At 44.5% G+C, this 22,219-nt stretch overlaps 1 protein-coding gene across 1 annotated transcript; it reads left to right on the forward strand.

Moving 5' to 3' along the window:
- The first annotated feature begins 3,812 nt into the window (after positions 1-3,812).
- On the forward strand, positions 3,813-4,769 carry LOC106594015 (thrombin-like enzyme cerastocytin). The gene has a single exon (XM_014130537.2). It carries the CDS (start codon positions 3,827-3,829, stop codon positions 4,682-4,684), a length of 858 nt encoding a protein of 285 aa, XP_013986012.1. The 5' UTR covers positions 3,813-3,826; the 3' UTR covers positions 4,685-4,769.
- The last annotated feature ends 17,450 nt before the right edge of the window (positions 4,770-22,219 follow it).

Raw genomic sequence — 22,219 nt, forward strand, 5'->3', positions numbered from 1 at the left:
ATGGACTCTCAATCTGCTGCTCTTTCCCTCCGCAGAGACTGACCATCAGATGCAGGCACCATCAGCCCAGTAAAATAAAAAGCTAATTATTTAAATGTATGCTCACTCAGCTGTGCCTCACAAGTAATACAACAATGCATCTATTACCGGTGTGATCATATAGCCTATCTCAAATTTTGAAATACAATTTAAAAAAATGTCTCGAACAACAAGGTAAATTCAAGCAAAGCCAGTATGCGGTGATAATGTATTGGGCATCTAGCTTACTGCACAAACCTCATTGCTACAGTACTGTTTTTATTTGGTTATTGTTGCATAGGCTTACATTTTTTAAGTCATGTTAATAAAAAATCAGAGTGGTAGATCTCTGGAGGCATTTTGACTCAGAAAGTGATCTTGACTCAGAAAAGGTTGGTGACCACTGATCTAATGTTACTGTTGGTTGTGATGTGTATTTCCCTGAGGGCCACTAGGGGGGGGTCATACATACAGCTGACCTCTAGTACATCACCACTACATTTCTGAAGAACACCATAGTTACAGTAACTAACACATACAGTAAGTCAACTGTTATAATAAGCATATTACTGTTGACTATGAAAATGATTGGTTCTGGAATAGTTTGGCAATTTGTGACCGGATCAGGTTGTATAAGGCCACTCGAGCTGTAACCGACAGACACAATCAATTCCTGACGAAAAAGCCAACAAAAATGAGGTCAACTAATAAGTAAGAGGCTAAGTTTTGGCTGTATTCAAATAGTCTACGTTTCTCCAGAAGTGCGCACTCATTCCCTCCCCTTCGTGTATTTACTCTTATATTAGTAATACCACACTACATACTTCATTAGAACTTCCAAAATAACTAGGACAAATAAGGAAGTTCATATGTTTAAAGTTGTTTTCAGTATTGTGGCGCCCTGAGGGGTAAACACTTAACATCCACACCCTCACCAGCGCCATAAACCATGTAGTCAGCCTGGACAACAACCTCTCACTCAACGTGATCAAGACAAAAGAGACGATTATGGACTACAGGAAAAGGAGGACTGAGCACGCCCCCATTCTCATCGATGGGGCTGTAGTGGAGCAGGTTGAGAGCTTCAAGTTCCTTAATGTCCACATCACCAACAAACTATCATGGTCCAAACACACTAAGACAGTCATGAAGAGGGCACAACAAAGCCTATTCCCCCTCAGGAGATGGAAAAGATTTGGCCTGGTTCTTCAGATCCTCAAAAGGTTCTACAGCTGCACTATCGAGTGTATCCTGACTGGTTGCATCACTGCCTGGTATGGCAACTGCTTGGCCTCTGACCGCAAGGAACTTATGAGGGTAATGCGTACGGCCCAGTTCATCAACAGCGCCAAGCTTCCTGCCATCCAGGACCTCTACACCAGGCGGTGTCAGAGGAAGGCCCTAAAAATTGTCAAAGACTCCAGCCACCCCAGTCATAGACTGTTCTCTCTGCTACCGCATGGCCATCAGACTCCTGAACAGCTAATCAAAGGGCTATCCAGACCCCTCTTTTACGCTGTTGCAACTCTGTGTTTATTCTCTATGCATAGTCACTTTAACTCCACCTACATGTACATATTACCTCAATTACCTCAACTAACCGATTGACCTTGTACCGGTACCCCTTGTATATAGCCTCGCTATTGTTATTTTACTGCTGCTGTTTAATTATTTGTTACTTTTATTTTCTATTTTTTACTTATCTATTTTTTACTTAACACTTACTTTTTCTTAAAAGTTCTTAAAGCATTGTTGGTTAAGGGCTTTTAAGTAAGCATTTCACTGTAAGGTCTACACCTGTTGTATTCAGCACATGTGACAAATACATGTGCTGTAAAAGCGATTTGGTTTTGAAATGTACCCCTGTGTCACGAGCCTCTGTAGTAGAAACTTAAAGTCTATTTCTGGTCGATGGCAGCACACCTCCTCACCTGCTGCCACAAGTATTATGTTTCATATCTTTATGTAGTGGACACGATTTGGAATCACACTCTCGTAATGAGTACAGCTCTGCCTGAGACTTGTTTTCCCAGAATCTCACCCTTCAGACCAAGGGGATTTACTCCTATTGGCTCTTGGTCTAATGGTGGAGATGCTGGCTTGGCATGCGAGAAATCCACATTTTGATCCTGGCAGTTACATTTACAGACTTCAACATGTCACATGGTCACATGTTCCCGTTTGGTGTCAACTGTCAAAAGTTTGCATAGATTCACTTTCCTAGTGGAGCCATATGCCGTTATGCACCTTTAGTCAAACAGATACTTTTATAGTCACATAAGGTTCAGTGGAAGTTGTATCAATAATCATATACCAACTGAAATGTGAAATAGAATGATAGCATAGAGTGGAGTTTTTTTAATCTGGTTTGCTGCTGAGGTGGTTTTGATAAGAAGGTATAAAGTATAAAGAGTTGAATAGACATTGTATGATGAGACTCAATAGCTCAAATTCACCCAGCATATATCAGTTACACCTCTGCGGTATAATGCAAAACCTCTCCTGTCTTTGGCACAACTATTTCTCAGAGAGATCATTTGCATACAAAGAGCCAGACAAAAAGCCAAGTAGGCTATGGCTATGACTTGTGTCAGTTCCAAAAGTTCAACTGTAGACTCCAACTGAATTTAACTTTACTTCAATCCCCAGGGGGGAATTGATTAGTCTCAGGCCTGTAATACATCATTTTGTTTTTCTTTTTGTTCTTGCACATACTATATGTCTGGTTATGCATCATGACTAGATCCCCAAGGTTTTCCTGAGCATTTAACCTGATGTTACGGCTTGGTAATTGTGGAGGAGGAATGAGGCGCAGGAAGCAGCGAACACAGGGTAGTGGTGTTTTTAATATACACTCACAAAAAAACAAATGTTCCCACACACAGGGGAGAAAATACATGCGGCGTACAACAACGTCGACATGAACACAAGCCGTCACACAAGAAACAATAATTAATCCCGCACGAACAGGAGCGGGCCAGCTAAACTAAATAGCCCCTCTAATGGCTAATTGACCACAGGTGTCACAAAATAAAAAAAGGGAAAAGCAAAAGGGAATCGGTGGCAGCTAATAGGCCGGTGACGACGACCGCCGAGCGCCACCCGAGCAGGAGGGGGCGCCACCGTCGGTGGGAATCGTGACACCTGACTGGGGGGGGGGAACTCTGGGCCCAGTTAGTAGGCCGTCACTGGCTTTAACTGGCATGTTTTTCCTTTTCATGACACTCTCATAATTGGATAGAGTTAGTATTTAGGGATGCAGTTGAGTATAACTACAATTATGTTATTTTACAGGTAGTTTATTATTGAGTTTATTTTGCAATCCCCCAGGAAACAAACATACACACACACACACACACACACACACACACACACACACACACACACACACACACACACACACACACACACACACACACACACACACACACACACACACACACACACACACACACACACACACTAAGGAGTTGGAAGGCAGGATCAGCTACGTTGTGGCCCCTTGGAGCAGTTTAGTGGTCTCTCCCCCCCACCACACACACACCCTACACGGACGTTATTAGAGTTAGAATTTGAAACACCGACCTGGTAACAGGCATGTCTCTCTAACCTCTGGGCTACCTGGACACCCCTTTATGGATTCATTCAAGTAAATCAATTTTACATATGTAAAGTCACCGTACCAAAGAGTCAGACAATCAAATGAAGTTGATTAGCATGCTGGACACTGGTTGGTGGATACGTTCTGAGATACGGGGCCAGAATATGTTTAAAAACACAGATGTTTCCTCTGGAAAGTGCAGCGGTCATGAAGACCATGAAGATCCTGAGCGGTGTTCTGATTCTCTCCCTGATGTTGTCAGAGTCCACATTGGGCGACATTCAGAAGAGAGTCGTCGGGGGAAACACGTGCAGTCCCACTGAAAGGCGATACTATGTCCGTTTGACAGCTAAAAATCCATCGAAACGATTGGAAAAGGTCTGCGGCAGTTCTCTGATTAACAACAAGTGGCTTCTAACTGCCGCTCGCTGTTGGCCTGATGGACCAGAATGGAAGATGTATGCAGAAGTAGGTGGACATCCAGGCCCTGTGAAACCTCAAGTAGAAATCAAACAGAAGACGATACGTAGAGATAAGAAAGGAAAAACCCATGACATCATGCTACTGCAGTTACCAACTCCTGTTCCGGGAGCTGTTCCGGGTCCTGGGGTTGATCCAATCAATCTTGGTGATTGTGCACAATTCTTCGCCAAAATTCAGGGGAAGACGTCTAAACCAAAAGAGTTCCAAACAGTTCAGATTGCAGGCTATGATGCCACTACACCTGCTGCACCTGACGCTGGGGAACCTGATGCTGAGGAACCTGATGCTGAGGAATCTGCTGCTGAAGCACCTGCTGCTGCCAACACCAAAGTCCTACATTGTGCAGAGCTGGATGTTATGAAATGTGACTCCTCCGTGGCAAAGTCCCATCAAGACATCTTCTGTGCACAACGTGCCGGAGTGGAAACCTGTAGAGGTGACTCTGGGGCAGGTGTGGTGTATAAGAACCAGCTCTATGGTGTCTTCATAACTGAGGACACTGGTGAAGAATGTTCTGCAGCGGCACTCATCATGGATGTCTGCAAGTACAAAGATTGGATAAAGAAGATAATTGGCAAATAAAGAAGAAAACTGACAGTTTTCATTTGATTAACAGCAAAAGCTGATTATTGTATCCTAATAAACCATAAAAGAGTTCTCAAATTTACTCAATGTCATTGGTCATTATTGTTATAACTGTAGTGGGTTAATCCAGGATGTTGATCGTTTATACCCCACCTTAACTGTGTCCGTTCTTGTTATAACTGTAGTGGGTTAATCCAGGATGTTGATAGTGTATATCCCATTGTGGTACTGTATAGTTTAGTACATCCCACTGTAACTCTGTCTGCCTGGACACACGAAGGCTGGTATTCAATCAATGGTGTGTCGTTGACATCACACTGCACTATCAACAAAATGCCATATAATTAAAAGCAATTTCACTGACGTTTGCAGAGATTGTGTTCACAGTAAATGCTGCAGATTTTGGCTCAAACGTAAATTACCTTTTTAAAGTCATGTGCCGCGAGACTGTTGTCAATGCACCTAGGCTTGAATCTCTGTCTTAACCAACACACTGCCCCTGGACATTCACCAGCAACACGTTAACTTCTCAGGACACTACTTCATTCAAATAATGAATGAACTAAATATACATTTAACACTAATAAGCCTTTTACTGTTGACAATGACAATGATTGGTTCTGGAATAAGCTGGATGTTGTTTGTTCTATGAGATACAAAAATGAGTCCAAAATGGCACCCTATTTCTTATTTATTGCACTACATCTGACCAGGACCCAGTGCACTACATTTGACCAGGTCCCATATGTGTCTGGTAAAAAGTGTACTATATAGGGAGTGCCATTTGGGACATTGCCAACTTCTGCCAGACTTATAGTAGAGCACTGTGACATGTATCTGTAGCTATGAGTAAAACATGTCTCCCTACATAGGGAGAATCCCCATAAGCACTGAGGTGAAATCAGACTGAATCGGGTTGTTTGAGGCTACTCAAGCTGTAACTGACAGGCACAATCAATTCCTGATGAAAAAGTCAACATAAAGAGGTAGAATTGTAAACAAAACGTTTGGCTGAGGTAAGAGGCTAAGCTTGCTGATTCTCTGCCCTTTTCCAAAAGTGTGCACTTGTTCCCTCCCGCTCATGCATTTAAAAACTTTGGATTGGTGCAACCATGGCTGGAGGAAGTTTTCACCATATTCCTCACACCAGTCCATTCCTTTAAAATCAATGAGGGAAGTGTACAAGTGCACACTTCGGGAGAAAGGTAGAGGATTGGACTGTAGCCTTTGATTCAGTCGAACATCCTTGAGCCAACCTCAAGACGAACTCAAACAAACATAAATAGCTCTTAAATGGGACAAATCACGGTGGAAAAGAGAGTTCTACTCTTATTCTGCCTTCCCCTTCTCTCTCCCGCCCTTCCAACATTTCCATTTACTCCCCACACTTAGAGTGGTCATGATTTGTAATTCTCTCTCTCTCAATTCAATTTAGTGGTCATGTAACACCCCCCACACACACACACCCTACACGCACCCTATCAGAGTTAGAATTTGAAACAACGACCGGGTAACAGACATGTCTCACTAACCTCTGGGCTACCTGGACACCCCTTTATGGATTCATTCAAATAAATCAATTTTACATATGTAAAGTCACCGTACCAAAGAGTCAGACAATCAAATGAAGTTGATTAGCATGCTGGACACTGGTTGGTGGATACGTTCTGAGATACGGGGCCAGAATATGTTTAAAAACACAGATGTTTCCTCTGGAAAGTGCAGCGGTCATGAAGACCATGAAGATCCTGAGTGGTGTTCTGATACTCTCCCTGATGTTGGCAGAGTCCACATTGGGCGACATTCAGAAGAGAGTCGTCGGGGGAAACACGTGCAGTCCCACTGAAAGGCGATACCATGTCCGTTTGACAGCTAAAAGTAAAATTTCCAACAAATTCGAAAAGGTCTGCGGCAGTTCTCTGATCACCAACAAGTGGCTTCTAACTGCAGCTCACTGTTGGCCTGATGGACCAGAATGGAAGATGTATGTGTCACGGCTGTCTGAAGAATGTGACCAAAGCGCAGCGTGTGTATCGTTTCACATTTTATTTTCACTGTGAAACTATGCAAGATATACAAATAAACTAAAGAACAAAAACAACAAACCGTGACGAAGAGGTGCAACATACACTAACTCAAAAACAATCTCCCACAAAACCAGGTGGGAAAAACAACTACTTAAGTATGATCTCCATTTAGAGACAACGATGACCAGCTGCCTCTAATTGGAGATCATCCCAAAAAACAACAACATAGAAATATAAAAACTAGAACACAACATAGAAAATCTAAACTAGAAAAACCCCTGTCACGCCCTGACCTACTCTACCATAGAAAATAACAACTTTCTATGGTCAGGACGTGACAGTACCCCCCCCAAAGGTGCGGACTCCGAACGCAACTTCAAAAAAAAGAAGAAAAAAAGGGAAGGTTAGGGTGGGTGGGTGACTAATGTCGGTGGCGGCTCTGGTGCAGGATGAAGAACCTTCTCATCCAGCGGATCCTCCAGCGGAGGAGGTGGCTCCGGTTCAGGGCGTAACCCCCGCTCCACCCGCTGATCCCCCCGCTTTTGTGTCACCGGACCCTGGATTGTTGCCGAAGGACCCGGACCGTGGATCATCACCGGAAGTTCTGGACTGCAGACCGCCGCTGGAGGTTCCGGACTGCAGACCGCCGCTGGAGACTCTGGACTGCAGACCGCCGCTGGAGGTTCCGGACTGCAGACCGCCGCTGGAGACTCTGGACTGCAGACCGCCGCTGGAGACTCTGGACTGCAGACCGCCGCTGGAGACTCTGGACTGCAGACCGCCGCTGGAGACTCTGGACTGCAGACCGCCGCTGGAGGTTCCGGACTGCAGACCGCCGCTGGAGACTCCGGACTGCTGACCGCCGCTGGAGAATCCGGACTGCTGACCGCCGCTGGAGAATCCGGACTGGGGACGTCGCTGGAGGCTCCGGACTGTGGGATGTCGCTGGAGGCTCTGGACTGTGGGATGTCGCTGGAGGCTCCGGACTGTGGGACGTTGCTGGAGGCTCCGGACTGTGGGACGTCGCTGGAGGCTCCAGACTGTGGGACGTCGCTGGAGGCTCCGGACAGTGGGCCGTCGCTGATGGCTCCGGACTGTGGTCCGTCTCTGATGGCTCCGGACTGTGGGCGGTCGCTGGAGGCTCCGGACTGTGGGCCGTCTCAGGAGGTTCCATACTGTAAAACGTCGCCGGAAGCTCTGGACTGGGAATGCGCACTGGAGGCCTGATGCGTGGGGCTGGCACAGGTGGTGCCAGACTGGTAACACGCACCTCAGGGCGACTGCGGGGAGCAGGAACAGGACACCCCGGACTGGGCAGGCGCACTGGAGGCCTGATGCGTGGGGCTGGCACAGGTGGCGCCAAACTGGTAACACGCACCTCAGGGTGAGTGCGAGGAGCAGGAACAGGACACACAGGACTGGAGAGACTCACTGAAGGCCTAGTGCGTGGAGCCGGGACAGGTGGCCCCAGACTGGTGACATGCACTTCAGCGCGAGTGCGAGGAGCAGTAACAGGTCGTACTGGGCTGTGGAGGCGCAGTAGAGGTCTGGAGCGTAGGGCTGGCACAATCCGTCCTGGCTGGATGCTCACTTTAGCCCGGCAAGTGCGGGGCGCTGGCACAGGACGCACTGGGCTGTGAATGCGCACTGGAGACACCGTGCGTATCACCGCAAAACCTGGTGCCTGACAGGTCACACGCTCCCCACGGTGAGTATGGAGAGTTGGCACAGGACGTACTGGGCTGTGAATGCGCACAGGAGACATGGTGCATATAGCCAGCCTCATTTGTACCGGAACTTTAACACACTTCTTGGGATGAGTACGTGGAGCTGACTCAGGTGGCATCTGAGTCCGTTCTTGTTATAACTGTAGTGGGTTAATCCAGTATGTTGATCGTTTATACCCCACCTTAACTGTCTCCATTCTTGTTATAACTGTAGTGGGTTAATCCAAGATGTTGATAGTGTATATCCCATTGTGGTACTGTATAGTTTAGTACATCCCACTGTAACTCTGTCTGCCTGGACACACGAAGGCTGGTATTCAATCAAATGTGTGTCATTGACATCACACTGTGCTATCCACAATACGCCATTTAATTAAAAGCAATTTCACTGATGTTTGCAGAGATTGTGTTCACAGTAAATGCTGCAGATTTTGGCTCAAACGTAAATTACCTTGTTAAAGTCATGTGCAGCGTGACTGTTGTCAATGCACCTTGGATTGAATCTCTGCCTTAACCAACACACTGCCCCTGGACATTCACCAGCAACACATTAACCTCTCAGGACTACGTGGGACGCTAGCGTCCCACCTGCGGGACACAGCCAGTGAAATATCAGGGCGGCAAATTCAAAAACAACAAAATGTCATAATTCAACTTTCTCAAACATACAACTATTTTACACCATTTTACAGATACACTTCTCCTTGATGTAACCACATTGTCCGATTTCAAAAAGGCTTTACAGCGAAAGCAAAACATTAGTTTATGTTAGGAGAGTACATAGACAAAAATAATCACACAGCCATTTTCCAAACAAGGACGTGTCAATAAAACCCAAAACTCAGCTAAATGAAGCACTAACCTTTGACGATCTTCATCAGATGACACTCCTATGTCACAACTCCCACTGAAGGTGGCGCCCCCTCCTGCTCGGGTGGCGCTCGGCGGTCGTCGTCACCGGCCTACTAGCTGCCACTGATTCCTTTTGTTTTCCCCTTTCTGTTATTGTTTGCACCTGTCCTTAGTTGGGTTGATTAGCGGGGCTATATTAACTAGTTGGCCCGACTAATCTTTGTGCGGGATTGTTTCTCTGTGTGTTGCTTCGTTACGCGCTGTATGTATTTGGCGCTAGTGCGTGGTTTTGCGCTCACTGTGTTTTGTCCCCTGTGTTTGGGGCACTTTGATTTTTGTGTGCGCTCAGTTCGCTATTTGGGGTGGCTGGTGTTTTGCTGTGTCGCGCATTAAAAGCTATCACCCTTATCGCTGCTTCCTGCATCTGATTCCTCCTCCACTACGCCCAAGCCTTACATCCTAGGACATTATGTTACACAATACATGTATGTTTTGTTCGATAAAGTTAATATTTATATCCAAAAACAGCATTTTACATTGGCGCGTGATGTTCAGAAAATGTATTCCCACCAAAACTTCCGAGGAATGTGCACATCAATTTACAAAAATACTCATCATAAACGTTGACAAAATATATAACAATTATTTAAAGAATTATAGATAGACTACTCCTGGATGCAACCGCTGTGTTGTGTCTCAGCCATCACAGTGAGCTATACAGACACCCGCCAATTTCAGGGCAACCTAAACTCAGAATTAGTATTAGAAATATTCTCTTACCTTTGCTGATCTTCGTCAGAATGCACTCCCAGGACTGCTACTTCCACAAGAAATGTTGTTTTTGTTCGAAAATAATCCATATTTATGTCCAAATACCTCCGTTTTGTTTGTGCGTTCAAAGCACTATCCTAAGGCGTAACGTGTGAGCGCGGTACCAGAGACGAAAAGTCAAAATGTTCCATTACCGTACTTAGAAGCATGTCAAACGCTGTTTAAAATCAATCTTTAAGGTATTTTTAACGTAAAATTGTGATAATATTCCAACCGGACAATAGCGTATTCATTCAAGGAGAAAAAGAAGGAACAGCGTGCTCGCATGACCGCGCATATCCAATCCTTTTGTTGCCAGGCAGTCCACTCAGTAACCAAGCTCCTATTATCTGCCCAGTGACAGGAGAATGCTCAAACCACTTTCTGAAGGCTGTTGACAGCCAATGGAAGCCTTAGGAAGTGCAACGTAACCCCACAGATACTGTAGTTTCGAAAGGGACTAGAAAGAAGAACTAAAATTCTCAGATCCTCCACTTCCTGGTTGACTTTTTCTCAGGTTTTTGCCTGCCATATGAGTTCTGTTATACTCACAGACACCATTCAAACAGTTTAAGAAACTTCAGAGTGTTTTCTATCCAAATCTACTAATAATATGCATATTCTAGTTAACGAGGACACTACTAGTTAACTAGGACACTACTTTATTCAAATAATGAATGAACTAAATATACATTTAACACTAATAAGCCTTTTACTGTTGACGATTAAAATGATTGGTTCTGGAATAAGCTGGTTGTTGTTTGTTCTATGGGATACAAAAATGAGTCCAAAATGGCACCCTATTTCTTATTTATTGCACTACATCTGACCAGGACCCAGTGCACTACATTTGACCAGGTCCCATATGTGTCTGGTAAAAAGTGTACTATATAGGGAGTGCCATTTGGGACATTGCCAACTTCTGCCAGACTTATAGTAGAGCACTGTGACATGTATCTGTAGCTATGAGTAAAACATGTCTCCCTACATAGGGAGAATCCCCATAAGCACTGAGGTGAAATCAGACTGAATCGGGTTGTTTGAGGCTACTCAAGCTGTAACTGACAGGCACAATCAATTCCTGATGAAAAAGTCAACATAAAGAGGTAGAATTGTAAACAAAACGTTTGGCTGAGGTAAGAGGCTAAGCTTGCTGATTCTCTGCCCTTTTCCAAAAGTGTGCACTTGTTCCCTTCCGCTCATGCATTTAAAAACTTTGGATTGGTGCAACCATGGCTGGAGGAAGTTTTCACCATATTCCTCACTCCAGTCCATTCCTTTAAAATCAATGAGGGAAGTGTACAAGTGCACACTTCGGGAGAAAGGTAGAGGATTGGACTGTAGCCTTTGATTCAGTCGAACATCCTTGAGCCAACCTCAAGACGAACTCAAACAAACATAAATAGCTCTTAAATGGGACAAATCACGGTGGAAAAGAGAGTTCTACTCGTATTCTGCCTTTCTGTCTCTCTGTTACCACTCTTACCCCTGCCTTCCCCTTCTCTCTCCCGCCCTTCCAACATTTCCATTTACTCCCCACACTTAGAGGGGTCTTGATTTGTAATTCTCTCTTTCTCAATTCAATTCAATCCATCCAAGGGCTTTATTGTCATGGGAAACATATGTGAACATTATCAAAGCAAGTAAAGTAGATAATAAACAAAAGTGAAATAACCAATAAAAATTAACAGTAAACATTACAATCACAAAGGTTCTAAAAGAATAAAGACATTTCAAGTATTTTATTATGTGCAAATAGTTAAAGTACAAAAGAGAAAATAAATAAACATAAATATAGGTTGTATTTACAATGGTGTTTGTTCTTCACTGGTTGCCATTTTCTTGTGGCAACAGGTCACAAATCTTGCTGCTGTGATGGCACACTGTGGTATTTCACCCAATAGATATTGGAGTTTATCAAAATGGGGTTTGTTTTGTAATTCTTTGTGTAATCTGAGCAAAATATATTTCTCTAATATGGTCATACATTTGGCAGGAGGTTATGAAGTTCAGCTCAGTTTCCACCTCATTTTGTGGGCAGTGTGCACATAGCCTGGCTTCTCTTGAGAGCCATGTCTGCCTTTGGCGGCCTTTCTCAATGGCAATGCTCATTGAGTCTGTACATAGTCAAAGATTTCCTGAAGTTTGGGTCAGTCACAGTATTCAAGTATTCTGGTCTGGTATTCTGCCACTGTGTAATCTCTCTTTAGGGCCAAATAGCATTCTAGTTAAAATTCTTTCCAATGTGTTAGTAATTAACTTTTTGTTTTCTCATGATTTGGTTGGGTCTAATTGTGTTGCAGTCCTGGGGCTATGTGTGGTCTGTTTGTATTTGTGAACAGAGCCTCAGGACCAGCTTGCTTAGGGGACTCTTCTCCAGGTTCATCTCTCTGTAGGTGTAATAGCCGTCGAAGGGAGTAGACCAAGGCGCAGCGTGTTGAGTGCTCATATTTGTATTTATTATACTGACACACTATAAACAAAACAAGAAAATGACAGCCAGCAGTTCTGTCAGGTTAACATGAACTAAACAGAAAATAACCACCCACAAAACACAATGAGAAAACCCCTACATAAATATCGTCTCTAATCAGAGGCAATGATATTCAGCTGCCTCCAATTAGAGACCAACCCCAAACAATTCCAACATAGAAACAGAAAAACGAGATATTTAAACATAGAAATAGAATAACATAGATCAACCCAAAAAACACAAAACACACAAAACAAACACCCCCTGCCACGCCCTGACCAAACTATAATAACAAAATGACCCCTTACTGGTCAGGACGTGACAGTACCCGCCCCCCAAATGCGCAGACACTGAAATGCACCTAAAAAAACCCACAAAAAACAATCCCAAACCTAAAGGGAGGGAAGGGAGGGTGGCCACTGTCAACGACGGTTCTTGTGCTACACCTCCCCTTCCCAATCCTCCCCCTACGAAGGTGGCTCAGGAGCAGGATTCAGACCCCGCTCCACCACTGGCTCACCCTACTTTGGTAGCGCTTCTAGAGCGAGGTCCCTCGCCGCCGACCACGGACTGGGGACCCTCGCCGTGGGCCCCGGACTGGAGGCCGTCTCTGTCGGTTCCGGACTGTAGGCCGTCTCTGTCGGTTCCGGACTGTCGGCTGTCGCCGGACGCTCTGGACGGGGAACTGTCACCAGAAGCTCTGGACAGGGAACTGTCACCAGAAGCTCTGGACGGGGAACTGTCACCAGAAGCTCTGGACGGGGAACTGTCGCCGGAAGCTCTGGACGGGGAACTGTCGCCGGAAGCTCTGGACGGGGAACTGTCCCCGGAAGCTCTGTACGGGGAACTGTCGCCGGAAGCTCTGGACTGGGACTGCGCACTAGAGGCCTGATGCATGGGGCTGGCTTTGGAGGCGCCAGACTAGTGACACGCACCTCAGGGCTAGTGCGAGGAGCAGGTACAGGACGTACTGGACTGGGCAGGCGCACTAGAGGCCTGATGCGTGGGGCTGGCTTTGGGGGCGCCAGACTAGTGACACGCACCTCAGGGCTAGTGCGAGGAGCAGGAACAGGACGTACTGGACTGGGCAGGCGCACTAGAGGCCTGATGCGTGGGGCTGGTTTTTGAGGCGCCAGCCTAGTAACACGCACCTCAGGGCTAGTGCGAGGAGCAGGAACAGGGTAAACTGGACCGAGGAGATGCACTGGTGGCCAGATGTGCTGCGCCGGCGCACTTCTCCCTGGCTGAGTGCCAACTCTAGTACGGCAATGCTGAGGAGCCCGTATCGACCGCACCGGGCTATAGCTGCGCACTGGAGACACAGTGCGTAACTCAGCATAACAGGGTGCTTGCTTGATCCGTTGCTCCCCATAATAAGCACGGGGAGTTTGCTCAGGTCTCCGACCTGACTTACCCCAACTCCCTGTGTGCCCCCCCCAAAAAATTGGGGGCTGCCTCTCGGGCTTCCTTACCAGCCGTGTTCCCTCATACCGTTGCCGTTGGTCCTTCCTTCCTGCTGCCTCCGCTCTCCTGGCTGCCTCCACCTGTTCCCATGGGAGGCGATCCCTTCCGGCCAGGATCTCTTCCCACGTTTAGGATCCCTTGCCATCCAGGATGTCCTCCCATGTCCAGTCCTCTTTTCCACACTGCTTGGTCGTCGAAGGGAGTAGAACAAGGCGCAGCGTCTTGAGTGCTCATATTTGTATTTATTATACTGACACACTATAAACAAAACAAGAAAACGACAGCCAGCAGTTCTGTCAGGTTAACATGAACTAAACAGAAAATAACCACCCACAAAACACAATGAGAAAACCCCTACATAAATATGGTCTCTAATCAGAGGCAATGAGATTCAGCTGCCTCCAATTAGAAACCACCCCAAACAATTCCAACATAGAAACAGAAAAACTAGATATTTAAACATAGAAATAGAATAACATAGATCAACCCCCCCAAAAACACACAAAACAAACACCCCCTGCCACGCCCTGACCAAACTATAATAACAAAATGACCCCTTACTGGTCAGGACGTGACAGTAGGTGACGGCTTTGTTATGGAAGGTTTGGGAATCACTTCCTTTTAGGTGGTTTTCTGTCCAAAAATGACGCAGAAAAATTAATCCATGCTTTTGTTACTTCTAGGCTGGACTACTGCAATGCTCTACTTTCCGGCCACCCGGATAAAGCACTAAATAAACTTCAGTTAGTGCTAAATACGGCTGCTAGAATCCTGACTAGAACCAAAAAATGTGATCATATTACTCCAGTGCTAGCCTCCCTACACTGGCTTCCTGTTAAGGCAAGGGCTGATTTCAAGGTTTTACTGCTAACCTACAAAGCATTACATGGGCTTGCTCCTACCTATCTTTCCGATTTGGTCCTGCCGTACATACCTACACGTACGCTACGGTCACAAGACGCAGGCCTCCTAATTGTCCCTAGAATTTCTAAGCAAACGGCTGGAGGTAGGGCTTTCTCCTATAGAGCTCCATTTTTATGGAATGGTCTGCCTACCAATGTGAGAGACGCAGACTCAGTCTCAACCTTTAAGTCTTTACTGAAGACTTATCTCTTCAGTAGGTCCTATGATTAAGTATAGTCTGGCCCAGGAGTGTGAAGGTGAACGGAAAGGCTGGAGCAACGAACCGCCCTTGCTGTCTCTGCCTTGCCGGTTCCCCTCTTTCCACTGGGATTCTCTGCCTCTAACCCTTTTACAGGGGCTGAGTCACTGGCTTACTGGTGTTCTTCCATGCCGTCCATGGGAGGGGTGCGTCACTTGAGTGGGTTGAGTCACTGACGTGGTCTTCCTGTCTGGGTTGGCGCCCCCCCTTGGGTTGTGCCATGGCGGAGATCGTTGTGGGCTATACTCGGCCTTGTCTTAGGACGGTAAGTTGGTGGTTGGAGACATCCCTCTAGTGGTGTGGGGGCTGTGCTTTGGCAAAGTGGGTGGGGTTATATCCTGCCTGTTTGGCCCTGTCCGGGGTATCATCGGATGGGGCCACAGTGTCTTCTGATCCCTCCTGTCTCAGCCTCCAGTATTTATGCTGCAGTAGTTTATGTGTCGGGGGCTAGGGTCAGTCTGTTACATCTGGAGTATTTCTCTTGTCTTATCCGGTGTCCTGTGTGAATTTAAATATGCTCTCTCTAATTCTCTCTTTCTGTCTTTCTCTCGGAGGACCTGAGCCCTAGGACCATGCCTCAGGACTACCTGGTATGATGACTCCTTGCTGTCCCCAGTCCACCTGGCTGTGCTGCTGCTCCAGTTTCAACTGTTCTGCCTGCGGCTATGGAACCCTGACCTGTTCACCGGACGTGCTTGTTGCACCCTCGACAACTACTATGATTATTATTATTTGACCATGCTGGTCATTTATGAACATTTTAACATCTTGACCATGTTCTGTTATAATATCCACCCTGCACAGCCAGAAGAGGACTGGCCACCCCTCATAGCCTGGTTCCTCTCTAGGTTTCTTCCTTGGTTTTTGTCCATTCTAGGGAGTTTTTCCTAGGGAGTTTTTCCTAGCCACCGTGCTTCTTTCACATGCTTTGCTTGCTGTTTGGGGTTTTAGGCTGGGTTTCTGTACAGCACTTTGAGATATCAGCTGATGTACGAAGGGCTATATAAAAATAAATTTGATTTGTAGAATTTAACAGCTCTTTTCTGGATTTTGATCAATCTCTCTCTCTCTCTATCTATCGTTCTCTCTCTTTCTTTCTCTCTCTCTCTTTCTTTCTCTCTCTCTCTCTTTCTTTCTCTCTATTTCTTTCTTTCTCTCTGTCTCTCTCTCTCACTCTCTCTCTCTGGCTTGTATGCATGTTTTGCAAGCACGCCCTCAGAGGAGGGCCTGCAGATCTCCACTACAGTACAAAAGTTTGGGGTCACTTAGAAATGTTCTTGTTTTTGAAAGAAAATCAAAAAAATGTGTCTATTAAAATAACATCAAATTGATCAGAAATACAGTGTAGACATTGCTAATGTTGTAAATGACTATTGTAGCTGGAAACGGCAGAATATTTATAATATATATATATATAGGCGTACAGAGGCCTTCTATCAGCAACCATCACTCCTGTGTTCCAATGGCACATTGTGTTAGCTAATCCAAGTTTATCATTTTAAAAGGCTAATTGATCATTTAGAAAACCCAGTTGCAATTATGTTAACACTGCTGTTCTGATTAAAGTAGCAATAAAACTGGCCTTCTTTAGACTAGATGAGTATCTTGAGCATCAACATTTGTGGGTTCAATTCAAGGCTCAAAATGGCCAGAAACAAAGCACTTTCTTCTGAAACTCATCAGTCTATTCTTGTTCTGAGAAATGAAGGTTATTCCATGTGATAAATTGCCAAGAAACTGAAGATCTGGTACAACGCTGTGTACAACTCCCTTCACAGAACAGCGCAAACTCGCTCTAACCAGAATAAAAAGAGGAGTGGGAGGCCCCGGTGCACAACTGAGCAAGAGGACAAGTAGATTAGAGTGTCTAGTTTGAGAAACAGATGCCTCACAAGTCCTCAAAAAGCAGCTTTATTAAATAGTACCCGCAAAACACCAGTCTCAACGTCAACAGTGAAGAGGCGACTCCGGGATGCTGGCCTTCTATATTGTAGAATAGTACCGAAGACATCAAAACTATCAAATAACACATATGGAATTATGTGGTAACCAAAAAAGTGTTAAACAAATCAAAATATATTTTAGATTTTAGATTTTTCAAAGTAGCCACCCTTTGACTTGAAGACAGCTTTGCACACTCTTGGCAATGTAGAACCCTACTCGTCTACATTTGCACGCACTGTACATATATTTTTCTATTGTGTTATTGACTGTACGTTTGTTTATGTGTAACTCTGTGTTGTTGTTTTTGTTACACTGCTTTGCTTTATTTTGGCCAGGTCGCAGTTGTAATCGTAAATCATAAAAACGGAACAGAATTGACAAATTTCAAGCAAAACAATTGTTCGAAATAGGCACTTTAAACTATATAATACACATGGAAATTCATTCCAGTGGTTCTCCATCTATTACAATGTAAAGCCGGAGTGAGTACGTCGTCGTACCTGGTTAAATAAAGGTGAAATAAAAAATACAAATGCTTTGTAGTTAGTCTAGCCAGCTATCTAAACTTGCAGTAATCATGGCTAAAAACTTACTGCGCATGCAGGGCACATGCTGAGGGGCCCTGACACCAGAGGGGCCCCTACTGATTTTGTTAGTCATTCTCACTCAGAGATCATATTAACATGACATAAGTCATGGCAAAGTCTATAGAATTGCAGGAAATTAGCCGTAGAACTGCAAATGTTTTCTCTCTGCCCCAGTGCAAAATTAGTACGGTTGCATAAAATGTGTTATAAAATTGCAAAATAGTCTTATCTTCCCGTGGCAAAATGTGTAGAATTGCAGGAAATGTACTTTAAACTTAAAATGTTCTGTCCCCCATCAAGAGGGGGCCCAGTAAAATGTTTTGCAGCGAGTTGAGGAACCCCCAACCACATCTCGCTTAGGGCCTCGGCCCCAAAAGGCTACTGCCGGCCCTGAAACCATGACACTACCAACCAACTGTTAGTAGCCAGGGCCCCATGTATGACCCTCCACTGGAGGTCTGATAAGAGAATTATATAATAAAGGTAAATTAATAAAGAATCCGACCCTGTCACGTAACCAATTAGTAATTAGTAGTTATGTAGCATGGGTAATGAATAATTAAAGTACTGAACGGAAGTCCCATAAGGTCTAGTAGAGACCCAGAAGGGAGAGAAATGTGTGTGTGTGTGTGTGTGTGTGTGTGATTAGTGGGCCTAAGGGAACTGTAGACATGTGTGTGTGAAGAAACAGGGAGTAGCCTTCAAGGTTCCCCTAATCTCGGGGGAAAGGAACAGGCAGCGCTGGATAGTGATTAACAGTGGTGGGAAGTCCGGGGAGGGATACTATTCACCTACTGTTCGGGTGTATGGGTGTGCGCAGGATATCTACTGTTTGTGTGGAGGTATGTGCGTAAGCGGGGAGGGAGAATAAAATGAACTTCTTTATTTAATGTTCGGCAGAACGTTCTCTGAATAAACCATATGAACCTTTTGCAGATGCTGAGTCTTTGCCTAATTATTAACCCATTGTCTTACAAACCTTGGGAATTAGTCAAGGCTTATTGATTGTTAATTATTAACATTGGGATAAAATAATTCCCTTAACAAGGTCCCTGACATCTTGGGCACTGGGAGCTTGTAGAGCACCCCCTTCCCCCCGGACCTTGTGGAGACTGGTAATTGGTTTCCCATTAATGGTTTAAAATAGGTAAAGACACATTCACATATGAAGACCATGTTCCCTCCTGTCCTCATCTCTTTCTGATATTCTGCATAGCACCAGGGACAAGTGATAGACAAGCCTGACTTCTCCCCTCTCTGGACCACAGGTGACTGAGGCCCATATGAGGGAGGAAGTGCAACTGCCAACACCAGAGTTCCAAGGGATATATTCTAATAACAAGAGTTCAACAGTTTTAATCATATAAGCATATTAAGCAGATAAGACATCTTAATTATTGTCATGGCTGTTTGAAAGAGCGGACCAAGGCGCAGCGTTTTTGGAGTTCCACATGTTTTATTAAATCAGTGAAACCGAATGCAACAATTAACACTTTAAGTAAATACAAAACAACAAACTGTGACGCTGGAGGAACATAAACCTCACGAAGAACAATCACCCACAAACACCTGTGGAACAAACCTAACTTAAATAGGACCTCCAATTAGAGACAACAACAACCTGCTGCCTCTAATTGGAGGTCATGCCAAACACCACCAACATAGAAATGCAAACCTAGAACCAAAAGGTAGACATACAAAACCCAGACAAACACCCCCTGTCACGCCCTGACCATTTCTACCATAGAAAATAACACTCACTATGGTCAGGACGTGACAATTATCTATATTACCGAGCTAATTCTGATTCTCCCCCCACAACGTACAGTGTTTTGAGTAAAACAATCAAAATATATAAAACAAATATATGTAATTGTGGGGGGAAACAAACTCAATTTACTTTAAGATGACTAAAACCAAATCAAACTGTGTAGAAATGATAATGGACCTACATTCATACAGTTTCTTGACTGTCCAGCTCTCTAGTAATCACCTAAATGAAAGCATGTCAGTCAGGGAGCATTGAAAATTCCCAATACGATGGATATTGTGCAAATATAATACAATTTCAGTGCCACCCTCTGGATCTCGTTGAAGACTGAATGCTCCCCCTAGGCAAAATGAGTTGGACACCCCTGATTTAAGCCTACAGAGTCTTTACAGGCCCCCAAAAAGTTGGACCTCTTCTGAAATGGACCAATGGGTTTCCAACCATGACCCTATCTGAATAAATACGTTTATACAAGGTATACAGTACTAAGTAGGGACCTAGTCCATATCCACAAAGCGTTAAGAGTAGAAATGCAGATCTAGGATCTGTCCATATGGTCCTATTCATTATGATCTAGAGGTCGAAACTGATCCTCGATCAGCACTCATACTCCATTGCACTTTATGGATATGGGCCCAGGTCTGTGGATTACCAGGCCCGTGCCTGTATGGACCATGAGCTGTTGCTGCTCAGTGGGTGCGGCAGGGGCCGGTGTGTGTGAAAGAGAAAGACACGCAAGCAGAGAGAGAGAGAACAAAACACTATACATACCTCGGCCAAAATATCAGTGCCACAGGTAACTTCCACAAAGCTGAGAATGATCTGAGAGACAAGGCAAGAAGAGTCTTCTATGCCATCAAAAGGAACATAACATTCGACATACCAATTAAGATCTGGCTAAAAAATACTTGGACCAGTTAAAGAACCCATTGGCCTTTATGGTTGAGACTTTGAGCCCTAAACAGAGAGTACACTGTGGCAGAATACCTGACCACTGTGACTGACCCAAAAATAAGGAAATCTTTACTATTTACAGTCTCAGTGAACATAGCCCTGCTATTAAGAAAGGCTGCTGAAGGCAGACCGGCCTAGCTCTCAAGAGAAGACAGGCTATGTGCACACTGCCCACAAAATGAGGTGGAAACTGAGCTGCACTTCCTAACCTCCTGCCAAATGTATGACCATATTAGAGACACATATTTCCCTCATTACACACTTTAGCTATTTGCACATCATTATAACACTGTATATAGACATAATATTACATTTGAAATGTCTTTATTGTTTTGGAGCATTTGTAAGTGTAATGTTTACTGTTCATTTGTATTGTTTATTTCACTTTTGTTTATTATCTATTTCACTTGCTTTGGCAATGTAAACATATGTTTCCCATGGCAATAAAGCCCCTTGAGAGAGAGAGAGAGAGAGAGAGAGAGAGAGAATAAATCACAATTTCCCTCCCCCTCATGCAGCCCAACCACTCCATACTTCACCCAAGTATACTGGTTTGTGGTGGGTGGGATTACTTCCATGTGTCCACTAAATCTAAATATTTTTCAGTACCCCTGGCGACCTTAAATGAATCTCCTGTTTTACAACCTTAATAAAGTCAATAGTGCAGTTCCAACCCACCCCTCTTATCCAGAGCAACTTACAGCAGCAATTAGGGTTAAGTGCCTAGCAAAAGGTGCCACGCAGATTTTTCACCTAGTCGGCATGGGGATTCGAACCAGTGACCTTTTGGTTACTGGCCCAATGCACTTGAAGGGAATTTTCTGAATTATTTAACTTCATATGCATAATCTCCAGTACCACCCCAACAGCAACATATGTGAAAATAGCGAGTTTCTATGTTTTGATCCCTTTTTCCCTTTTCTGTTGGTTTTGTCTTGATTGTTTGCACCTGTGTATGATTAGTGTTTAGTTGAGTATTTAAGCCCGTTTCTCCACCTGTTCTGTGTGCGGGCTTACTTTCTGTTGTCAACTGTTGTTTATGCAGTGGTATGTGTTATTGGATCATTGTGTTTGTTGGATCACACCCAGTTGTGTTTTCGTGGGTGTACTTTTCTTTTACGGTGCAATTCATTAAAAGCCCGTTAGCAACTACTCCTGTTTCCTGCGCCTGACTCCACACCCACTACTGCAATCGTTACAATTTGTCTCACTGAAGTTACAAAAGTTTAATTTACTCAATTGTACTTTATTTTCATCCACAGGGCAGAAATTGCACACTGATTACAAAAATATTGTATTCAGATTACAGATACTTTTGAAAAACTAGATTACAGATAGTTAAAAAAAGGCGCAAATTTAAGTTTGTTCCACCTGAGCGAGTCTGACTACAAGTCAGAGACCACTATGACGACACACCAAATGTGTTTGATGGATCACGGGAAAAGAGCAGGAATAGGCTTTTGTAGGCTTCAATCCAAGCTATGTCTTCCAATGGTGCGACTGCTGTCGGCATCCAAAGATGATCCAACTTGATTAAACGATTGGAGGTAAAGATGACAGCAGTGGTTAGTCTACGGCGATACGGATATAACTTATTATTGATATCTACATATTGTAGCGCATTGACGTGAATCACACTGCTCCGCTCTCATTTAGCTATTTGCGCCTTGCGGATTGTGGTTGTTGTGGATTGCTGTTCACAAATCTAAATGTGTTTTTGAACCCAATAATGGTTTAATACAAGAAGTTTAAGCTGCCTAT

The sequence above is a fragment of the Salmo salar genome, chromosome ssa12 (assembly GCF_905237065.1).
Source record: "Salmo salar chromosome ssa12, Ssal_v3.1, whole genome shotgun sequence".
Classification (NCBI taxonomy): domain Eukaryota; kingdom Metazoa; phylum Chordata; class Actinopteri; order Salmoniformes; family Salmonidae; genus Salmo; species Salmo salar.

What these genes read in the sequence shown, in the direction of transcription:
- LOC106594015 (XM_014130537.2), top strand. Translation starts at nt 3,827, where the DNA reads ATGAAGACCATGAAGATCCTGAGCGGTGTTCTGATTCTCTCCCTGATG.